The sequence below is a fragment of the Hibiscus syriacus genome, unplaced genomic scaffold (assembly GCF_006381635.1).
Source record: "Hibiscus syriacus cultivar Baekdansim isolate YM2019G1 unplaced genomic scaffold, ASM638163v2 tig00016725_pilon, whole genome shotgun sequence".
NCBI lineage: Eukaryota > Viridiplantae > Streptophyta > Magnoliopsida > Malvales > Malvaceae > Hibiscus > Hibiscus syriacus.
Window position 1 is genome coordinate 1,414,806 of NW_024062391.1, and position 11,655 is coordinate 1,426,460.

Here is an 11,655-nt window from a genome sequence, read left to right on the forward strand (position 1 = left end):
CCCTGTGGATGTGTAACAGGCAAGTGATTGTAACATGAACCAAGCAGTTTTCCTGACCTGTGCACTGGTTTATTGGGGTAACCTCCATTAGATGATCCTATCGGTTTTGCAAAATTAAAGAAGGACCCAGTAATTTCATTCTATTTTCAGCATGTAATAACGACCCATTTGGTAAGAAAGGGCAGCTTAGGGATAAGTAGAGGAAACGGGCAAAGTCTCGAATGTTACATGTCCTTCATACATACGTTTGTTTATTTATTTATTTATTTATTTATTGATATGTTTTAGGAGAAAAGTAAATCCCCCTATATATATATATATTTTTTTTTTCTTTTTAAAAGAAGATAGTTTCTGTATCATAGTATATATCTGTTGGTGGAGGAATGCTTGTCACCTACTCTCTTTTTTTAGTTTTTCACTCCCTCTCTTAAAACTCTCCGGCAACTGTGTTTGAACTCCGGCAATGGACAAACATAAGTGCAGGTTATGTTTCAAAAGCTTTGCAAATGGAAGAGCTTTGGGTGGTCATATGAGGTCTCACATGTTCAATCTTCCTCTTCCTCCCAAACTTGCAGACCATGAACCAACGAATCAACTCATCCATGAGTCCGAGTCGGCCTCGGCTTCGGCTTCTTATTCGTCTTCATCGGAAGAGGAAAAAGGTCAGTCTTACGGGGTTCGAGAGAATCCCAAGAGAAGTGTTCGGTTGGTAGATCCTGTGTTTGTCCATGCTGCTGGCTCCGTTGTTCTTCAAGACAGAGAAAGTGAGACCGAGTCTTCTAAGAACCCAACTCGGAGACGATCTAAACAGACTCGGAGAATACTAGGAAATCAACAAGAAGAAAGAAAGAAGGTTAAAGTTAACCTTCCGAGTAGGACCGAATCCTGGGCTGAGCCAGAATCGGTGAGTTCGATCTCCGACACAACAACTGAAGACATCGCTTTCTGTCTCATGATGCTTTCAAGGGATAAATGGAAAAGCAAAGTAGTACATCACGATGATGATGATGATGAAGAAGAAGAAACATATGAATCACAAGAGCACTTCAAATCAAGCAAGGTTATTAGAACAAGTCGAGGCAAGTACAGGTGCGAAAAGTGCAATAAAGTTTTTAAATCGTACCAAGCACTGGGTGGACACAGAGCGAGTCACAAAAAAACGAAACCTTACTCGCCGGCAACTCATGAAACAGTATTGGAAACTGAAAATATGGGCACTACTAGTAGATCAATTACAGACAAGAAAATCCACGAATGTCCTGTTTGTTTCAGAGTCTTCTCATCTGGACAAGCTCTTGGTGGACACAAAAGATCTCATGTAATAAATGGTCAAGCGGCAACAACCCTTGTCAAAATTTCCAGAAAGTTAAAAGACAGTTTCATAGATCTTAATCTTCCTGCTCCGACGGACGAAGATGACGCTAGCCAAATCGAACTTTCCGCGGTGTCTGATGCCGAATTTGCCAACCGCATCAAGTGACCCACGGCTTTACAGCAATGTTTAATTGATCCAAATCCAAAGGTAAAGTTTAGGCTTTGTTAAGACCGTTTCTTCTACTCTATTCTAACTGTAATTCTTTCCTCTGGGTTGTCTTTAAAGTTGTGTTCGTAAGGAACTTGATCATTGATTACAATTCCCAGGGAAGACAAGATTTTTAGACATGCTTTTGTTCATTTCTTGGTCACTGTTGGATTCACTGCAGTAACAAGCATTATCGTTGATGGGTTCTAGCTTTTTCAAAACCCAGTTTTGTTTTCTTTTTCCCCAATGCAAGTAAAGTCATTCTCAAAAGAAGAAGGTTCTTAAAAAAACACAAGAAATTTGTTTGTTTCTTTGTTTTTGAGCCTAAAAAAGGTGCTACTGAAGATCATTAAGAGTTTCTCTGCCTTTTATGTTTCCATGTTTTAACAGCATTTCATTTTGGTGTCTGCTTTTTCTTCTTTCCCCTCTGTTTCCTGTCTGAAACCGTTTCATGTTTTACCTACAAATCTGCTAAACCAGTACATTTGGTACAGAGATGACATTGAACTTGAATCTAATTTACTATAAAAGCATGGCTAAATTACATGTTTAGTACCCAATTACCACTTTTATTCCATTTTAGTCAATCAACTATCTTTTGTTTTATAACGATTCTTGGCGTTACATTTTGGTGTTATAAAAGAACGAAACTTGAAATAGGAAAAAAGAAAAGCGAAATCCTGTGTTTGTATTTACTGAGAATAACGAGTGTGGGTAAAAGCAAAGTATCCTACTGACTGAAGAGCAGAGATGTAAGAAAAAACAGGAGTCACATTGATTAGTTTTATAATATAAGTTCCAAGGTAGTTAGAAGGTAGAATTGCATTTTGTTTAGGGGAGAGGAATGAACAAATTTGGAGGTGATTTATAGGGTTAAGAAGATGCTCCATTAAGAAATTAGTGAGATTTAAGAGAGTAGGACCGCCCTCACAATGTGCTGTCTTTCAGGCTCTCACACCTATGTCTTCACGCATACAAATATGTTCGTATTGATTCAAGTACTATAAAGACTTTTCATAAGTTATTTTTATTTATTTGTTAAGATATGCTTTTTAAATCTAATTTATTTTATTTTTAATTTTAATATTTTAATTTTAAATATTATGTGATAAATTTAATATTTCATCTAACTAAAATAATTATCCGTAATTGATATTCCTTCCTACCCATTTTTTTTATCCTATATCGACCTTTACAATAATATTTATTTTAGAGATTTAATATTATGTCATATAAGAATATTTTATATGTTTATATTATTTTTATAATCTATAATTAAATAATAATAATAATAATATCTAAATATACACCATTAATGATATTAGATATCACTTGCGGATTTAAAAATACTTTTGAGGGTAAATAGACATATATTGATATATATAAAATTTTTGTACATAGAGTAAACACAAATAAAATTTCAAAAAAAAACACAATCAATAAAATAAATAACTATTCAAAAGAAATTAAATTCCAGTGCTCATCCTAAATAAATATCATGTACGTTTGCCACTACTAGAGGTTAAAAATAAGCCCAACAAAAAATGATTGAATTATTTTTATTCAGTTAAATATTATAAATTTATAAAAAAAATATTATTAATTTATAAATTATTTTTATTCATTTAAAGTATTATGAATCAAAAAATAGAAGAAAAATAAAATCAAAACATTTCCTAGAATACGTGTTTCATAAAAAAAATAACAAATATCAATAATCTCATTGTTTCTAGGTGTAAAAGAACAAAGTGTTCGACGATTTATTCGTGAATTGTTTGTATAACATTTGTTTATTAAGTTAAATAAATGAGTATGAATAAATTTTTTATGTTCATTTAATTAACGAACAAACACGAATAGACGTGTTTGGTTCATTTACGTTCACGAACAAGCATGGGAACGACTTGGGGCACGACGTAGTCTGATGTGGCAGTTTCTAGAAGATTCAGTTAGTAGCGATAGTTTATAGAAGTAGTCCAGTCAACATTATCTGGGAAAAAGGACGGACAAAATATTTTAGGAATTTAAATTTAAGTTTGTATTCAAAAACATTTTTGAGATTTATCTTCTTATGTTTAGGACAATTTATCTTTGAATTGTCATGTTATCTTTAGGGTTTTAGAAAGCTATACATGTAATGCCCCAAAAATCATATCAAGGACTTTATTGATAAGATTTATAAATTTGAGGATTTATTTGAAATATAACAAAAGAATGAGAAAAGGATTTGGAATAGTGTTTAGACTAAATTTTAACAATAGATGAATAAGAGGGCATTTTGGTCCTTTAAAGGGGAAATGAATTTAAAATTCAATTTTAATAAGGTATTAAAGTAAAGGAAAAGGGGAAAGAAAGTTAACCAAAAACCATCCATTTTCTTTTTCTTTCCCATGGAAGAGCTCTCCTCCATAGCCAAAGGTAAGGTTTCATTTGGCTAGCTTTTCCTTTCATTTTTGGTTGGTTTTTGAATCATTGAGTAATATAGAGGCTTAAGGAAGGGTTAAATAAGATTAAAACTAAGAGATGGATGAAATATTTGAGATTTAGGAAAATGAGTTTTTGAATGATATGTTAAGATATGAGTTTTTATTGATGTTTACTAGTATATTTGACTTGTCAAAGAAGTAAATAAGACATTATAAGCATTGGATCGGTGTAAAAACATGTTAGAAAAAAGTAGTATGATTATTGGATTGAAATGTTCTTTGGAGATTGTAGATGTTATAAGTAGCTAAATGAAGGAAAGTTAGTTGGGATAAGTAAAGAAGAGTTTGATAGTATTGTCGGAGATAAAAATAAGGGAAATTGGCCAAATATGGGTAAATATCGGGCTAAAAATGGAAAATATGGGTAAGGGTATTGGTACTGGAAGACTAGTAGCGATATTATAGGCTTAAATGGGAAGAAATCAACTGAACAGTATCGATACTGATGCAATTAGTATCGATACTGAGGTGGGTATGAGAAAGGTATCTATACCATTGATTATAGAATGCAGAAATGTTATCGATACCGTATTAGAGTACCCGTACCATAGTATAGAAGTATCGGTACTAAGAGACAGATATCGATACCATGGATCCAGAATGTAGAAATGGTATTGATACTGAAAGGGAGTATCAGTACCACAATATAGAAGTATCGACACCATGGTAGGGGTATCAATACTATTGAACTAGAAAGTTTAAGATAGGCTGAGATTGTTATAGAAAATTTAATAATAGTACTTTTGAGTATTGTTTAAGTATGAATGTTAAGGAATATACTAACATTTAATATTGTACATGTCTTTGATGGATGCTTGAGTAGATCGAAATCAAGCTTCCAAGTCAAGCAAAACAAAAGGCAAAGGCAAAGTAGCTGAGTAATCATAATTGCATTTTGGATATAACAGTGAGGCAAGCCAGGTGAGTGCATTTATTATGTACTTATATGTTATGATAGTCATAGATGTATGTTGCTTAATATATGTATGGTGATTACCGTATGGGCACTGTGTGTGCAAAATTAAGAAATTCATAATAAGTTTATGAATTTCTGTATGGCCACTGTGTGTGCAAAATTAAGAAATTTATAATAAGTTTATGAATTTCCGTATGGGCACTGTGTGTGAAGAAATTCATAATAAGTTTATGAATTTTCGTATGGGCACTGTGTGTGCAACATTAAGAAATTCATAATAAGTTTATGAATTTCCGTATGGGCACTGTGTGTGCAAAATTAAGAAATTCATAATAAGTTTATGAATTTCCATATGGGCACTGTATCTACAAAACTAAGAAATTTATAATAAGTTTATGAATTTCCTTGTGGGCACTGTGTGTGCAAAACTAAGAAATTCATAATAAGTTTATGAATTTCCGTATTGGTAGTGGGTGTGCAACTCACGTAAATTATAGTAAGTTTGGGGAGGTACAATATTGGCACTACATGTGTAAACTATAGAGTGTATAATGAATTGAAAGAGTTAATGGATATTAGAATTTTTCATGATATACTTGTGTTTAGAATTTTGCTTATGATTATCTATGCCTCACTAAGAAGTTTCTTAATATGTGTTAATTTCACGCATAGGTTTTAATAGAAGCGGAGTGAGGAGATCATCTGACATCACAAAGCAAGGGTCGCCTCATCAGTAACTGTACAACATCCATGTCTATTTTTGATGTAATTAGTTGGCATGTAATAGACTTAGTAAAAAGGCTCTGAAAATATATTTGATTCATCATGATGTAAAATTATGAAATGTTTGAATATTTCTTTTTGTTTACCTACGTAAGTATAATAAATGTTTTATTATCACTAAAATAAAATGTTTTACAAAAAAAAAACAAAATTTTATAGATATTCAAATAAGGAAATGTTTTTAAAGTGATGTGACATATGTAGCTCGTGTATGGAAAGGTATACGAGATATGGGTGTTACATTTATTGGTATCAAAGGTACTAGTTTAGCTGATTCTCGGCCAAAATTGAGTCTATTTTAATGTAAAAAGGGTTTACATACCCTTAAGATGTCAAGGTTACTGATAGGGTATAGTTAGAATATGATCGATGTCTCTCCTTACTAACTTAAGTATTATCCTTATGTATGTTATAATAGATGTCGGATTCTACAAATTCCAGAAGAGCGGTTGATCGAGAGAATAGAGATGGATCGGGTAGTGAAAGCTTTGAAGAGAATATTGAACATCCGATTTCATCTGAGAACGCCATAGCACTGACACATCAGATTAAGCCCATCCCAGAGTTTGGAGCTTTTATGCAAGTTCTTGATGCTATATTGACATGATTCCAGCCTCCTCCGCCTCCCCCTGCTCCTCCAGCACCGCGAATGTTAATCCCTAAGGAGTTAAGGAGTTAAGAAGTTTAGGAGCTCCTGAGCTCCAGGGAGAAAAAGGTGAAGGTCCGATGGACGCTGATTTATGGTTAAATGATGTTATGGTGATGTTGGAAAGTCTTTAGTGCTCCGATCATGAAAAGCTAGGCAGAGTTGTATCGTTACTCTAAGGTTCAGCTCGAGTGTGGTGGTCAAATACGATTATGTATGCATCACCTGAACAAGTGAACTGGCAATTCTTTCAGGATAATTTCAAGAGCAAGTACAATGGGGAGTAGTTTAAGAGGTCAATGCTATTGAAATTTCTTAATTTGAAACAAGGCGATGGAGCAGTGTATGAGTATGAGGCTGAGTACAACACGCTTAGTTTTTATGCTACTGAGGCCTAATTTGAAAGAGATGATGTTAGCCTTAAACTTGCCTAGCCTGCAAGAAGTTATAAATCGAGCTAAGTCTATTGAAAGAGATCAAGAGGAGATTCTAGCAGCGGAGTAGAGTATGCAGACAGGAAAAAGGATTGGAATGTCTTCATCTACACATTATGCTAAGAGAGGCAAGGGCTCAAGTTCCCGATATACTGACAGAGCTGATTCTGCTGCAGCTTCACAGAAAACTCAGCAGTCCCATTCTTTTACTGCTAGCTTGGGTAGAGCTTTTGGAGAGAGACCTCTATGTCAGACATGCGGTAGGTCACACCGGGGCGTATGTAGATTGCTCTCTGGTACTTGTTTTCATTGTGGTGAATCTGGACACTATACCCGAAATTGTCCAAATAAATCTGGAGATAGATCATGACAAACTGAGTGATTAGTAGCAGCATCAAGTAGAAGTACAAGAAGATTAGGCGGTCAATCTGAGGCTAGCCAACGATAAGAGACTCGGGGAGTGGCTCGAATTTATAATATCAAGACCAGTGAGGATCTGGATGATTCGGAGATCATAACAGGTACATTCCATCTTTTTGATGAGTTTGTCTTTGTTCTAGATGACAATTCTAAGTTATTTTTTTGTCTTTGTTAGAGATTTTTAAAGAGTACAAGATCGACTAACTTTCCTCTCAGTGTATTACATCCTTGGAGTGAATTATAAGGTTTCTTGTTCCTATGATTTTTTATACTTTACATTGTTCTTTTTAGTGTTATGACTTTTCAAGATGGTAAAGGACGATGAATTTTACGAGGAAATGAAAGGCATCATGACTGATATTAATTAAAAAATGAATGTTCTTAATTCCATTCAAAAATAAAAAAAGGTTGCAATGACTAATTTGAAAAAAAAATATGGCAAGAAAATCAAAATGTTGACATTTAACCAACAAAAGTTCTACAAAACCTAATGCAACCGTGACGTGGAAAACCATTAGTTTTAATGTCACCATTCAATGGAGACTATGATCCATACAATTATATTGATTGGGAAAGCAAAGTCGACCTTATGTTTTAGATTATGCACTCACATGGTGGATGCAAACATTGAAAGTTATTCAAGAAAGAAGGATACAAGCTATTGATTCATGGGAAGCATTGAAATGAGTCTTGTGAAAATGTTTTCTTTTGACACACTACATTCATGAATTTAAAAAAAAAAGGACTTAAAAGATTAAGACAAGGTCAAATCTTAGTGGGAAACTACTACATGGAGATGACATCCGTAATGAATCATGTAAACGTACATGAAGTAGACGAATATATAGTGAACATATTTGTTGTTGGCTTGAATTTGAACATTATTGATCTTCTTGACCTACATGATTATGAAAGTCATGAAAATACATTAAAGAAAGCAATTATAATCGAGGCACATCTTCAAAGGAAATATCGGTTCATAGAATAATATCACGGTACTTTAAACCCTTCCACTTCGTCTTCTACTCCACCTTGTACCATGGATAATGAGTCAGACACTAACAACAACGAATATGATGCTAGAAGCATTGGAATAGAAGATATTTGTCTTCAACTACTTATCCTTACACCATTGGAATCTAAAGATGCACTTGAAATTCATGTGATAAAATTTTGTGAGGAGGGTGGGAACACAAAAGTAAAAAGACAATGAAAAATATAAAAAACCAAAAAAGGTCACAAGTTACAAAAGCCAAAAGAATAATGACCCACGAAAGGTGAGTGAACCTAATTGTGGGAAGAAAAGAGTGATTGTATGTTTGTACAAAAGAATTGTGAGAGAACCTTCTTCAGAAAGAGCATTATATTCTTTTCCACTTTAGATAACCATTGGTTTTTTAACAATAACACTAGCTTGCCTAGTACATTTGTTCTTTTTTTTACAAAGTTTCCAAATGGTGTTAGGTGACCCTCATGACGGGTTACGACCAAAAAGCCTTAATCACTTTGCCATATCATTGATGAATCATGATTCACAAGGGTCCAAAAGTATGTTATTGCTCGCTTTAATGATATTATAACCTAATTCTTCTCTTTTTACAAGGTAAGGCTCTTGAAGTTGTCATCCATACTAACCATAAATCCTTTAAGTGGTTAAAAGACCAAGATGGTTTCCTTTACAATTGAACAGGTTACATATTCCACAAAGGTGCACACAAGAATTCTTAGTTCTTAAACCACACTTAGGAGACTTAATGGATTACCTTAATGAACCAGTTGACTTGGTTTTTACACACTCCTCGCCACGTATGAGTAAAACCATGGAGAGATCCAACAATGGCTGCCGTTGTATTGAACTTCAACCTAAACATCAGACTACAAAAAATTGAGACCCTCATGTGATCTCGTTATTCTAACGGTTGATTCCATAAATGATGTTTTATGGTTACTCTAAATATATAATAACTGGACGTATATTATCTATACTTTAGTAAGATTGAGTCTTCTCAATTTTGATAAATTCATACATGCGAATCTTAAATGATGTTTGTGTGATCCAATAGATCTTTTCCTTAATCCGACGAGCGAATGTTTTTTTAATCTTGTTAATTTGATACCCCTGATTTTCAAGAGACTGATCCTTATTCGAATATCCTATTAGTGGTGAGTGGTCATATTTTATTCTAAAAGATTTGTGTCAAGCTCTTATAAGAGTCGTTATTGTGATGATTCATGTGTTTATGATAAGAGGGTTCGTTAATCAAAGTTTATATTAATTCAAATTTTTGAAAACTCAACTTCATGAATTTAAATCCTACGTATTGTACCCTATAAGTACTTCTAATCTTTCATTGGATTCCTTTAATCTGAATTTCTATAAATTGAATATCTAAATAAGTTATTTTAACGTTGACCTTATCTGAATTTAACGAATTCTTCCTAGCGATTTCTAAAATGATGTTCCCAAATTGAATTTCGGTAGAGTTTGGTGATCAAAGCAAACCTCAAAGTTGTGTATCAAATTCTCTTAAGGGCCTATGATGTGATAAATCATGTATAAATTGGAGAGAAATTACTCGATTCGAGATGATGATATTTTGAAATTTTGAGAACTTATGTGTATAAATTCAAGTTTTGTACTCTGTAGTCTATGAATGATTCGAATGCTTCATTGAATTCCTTTCAATTTGAGTTTTTAGTTGATCTATTAGGTTAAATTGATTCATTTTATTGATGATTTTCAATAAATTTTGATAAATGTAACTTCAAGTGTCGTCGATTAAAGAATTTTCATGACCTTTGTGACTATTTTATCTTGAGATTTAATTGTTCTGATTCTGATAGGAACTTTAATTGTGTTGATAATTGTGATCTTTTTAAAAGTATCGTTCGATTTATGTTTGTTTGCCATCTACTCGTGTCATTGTTGTTACCCCTTTTTAAAAAGTGATTTTCGTAAATATAAATTTTGTTTGTCTAAATTTAATAAATTCTAATTATAATCCCTAAATCTTTCTAAAATTCGTGAATTTTTTATCAGGAATAAGAAAATCCTCAGATTCTAGTGACTTTGTCATAGTAATTTCTTGGGTGATTTTTGTAGTACTCAAAAATAGTTCGTTTATGCAAATATTCGTAGCAAGGTTACTCATTTTTAGGAAATTTATTACAAAGATTAGTTACTTGATTATATGTTAGGAGATAGATTTAAGCAAGAAATTTACTTTAAGTTTAGGTTAATAAGTTTGTTGTGTTTGAATATTGTGTTAATTTGTTCAATGTTAAGTGATCTATGGTGACTAGATCAAATTTTGTTAGCATTTAGTGCCGATTTCAATAAGAATTTTGGTTTGTGTTATGAGAAAAAAATCGATGATGTAGAATGTCAGGTATGTTTGTTCGTAGTTAATCGAGTTCAATAGAAATTCAAGGACAAAATAAGATAGTCAAGCTTTGAGATGAATTATAGTTTGCGTGCGCAGAAAGTGGAGATCCAACAGTCATATGATAACCTGCAGATAAGAAAAAAAATTATTGTTTAATTGGATAAGAAGACCAAAGAAGGAAGTTTGATCAATCCAAAATTATTGCGGGTAGCATCGACAGTCGAGGATAATATATGAGGATATGTGAGATTTTAGTTTACAATAAGTTATTCTTTGAGGTATCTCCTTGAGAACATTAATTACGCATCGGAAATGAATTCGTGTTGCACTAGTGTTGAATAAGATCATGGTTAGAGTGATCAATGAGATTTGAAAAGAAAACGAATGCACGTAGTTAAGGTCCTTTGGAGGATTTAAAGAGTCGCGAAAGTTGTGTAGCTTCAGTGTCTACAATAGTGGTTTCTTTCCAAAATTTTCAATGATAAAATTTTCTTCAATGAAGGGGAGTTATAACGACCTGATTTTTCTGAGTCAACATTTGATTGTTGACCTAAAAATCTATTTAATAGATTAATTATAACATGGAGGTCTATCGGTTCGAATTCAAGTTCATTCGAGTGGGAAATTGGCCTTATTAAAGATAAAAGAGATTTTTTAAGCTTGGGATGATATGAGAGGGACCTAGAGAATAGTTTTTCCATTGAGAAAAAATGCGACAGATTTGGAAGAATTTTTAGTTGATTTCATGTGGGCTTTTAAGGGTATTATAGAGACCACCTTTTTCATATTTTCCCAACTCTTCTCCCCTTTCATCTCTTTATTATTCTCTTTCTCTTCACTTAAGCAACAATAAGAGAAAATATTAAAGCTTTCTTCATATTCTGCTTCTATCCCAAGATTCTAAGTAAGATTTGTGATCCGTAAATCATAAGCTCGAAGATAAGCGCTCAAATTTTTCTATGGTAGACATGAGTTCATTTTGGGTTTTGGGAGGGTTTAAGCTTCAAGAGCTTCCTCTCATGGTTTCCATTCGATTCTCATGTAGTTTAGTTTTGTTTAAAA

The 11,655-nt window shown here is 33.0% G+C and overlaps 1 protein-coding gene across 1 annotated transcript; it reads left to right on the plus strand.

Annotated features, from left to right (window-relative positions):
• Positions 1-426: 426 nt before the first annotated feature.
• LOC120208614 (zinc finger protein ZAT4-like) lies at positions 427-1,692 on the plus strand. The gene is made up of 2 exons (XM_039207844.1): positions 427-764; positions 1,020-1,692. The coding sequence occupies exons 1-2, from the start codon at positions 464-466 to the stop codon at positions 1,478-1,480; spliced, it is 762 nt and encodes a 253-aa protein (XP_039063775.1). The 5' UTR covers positions 427-463; the 3' UTR covers positions 1,481-1,692.
• The last annotated feature ends 9,963 nt before the right edge of the window (positions 1,693-11,655 follow it).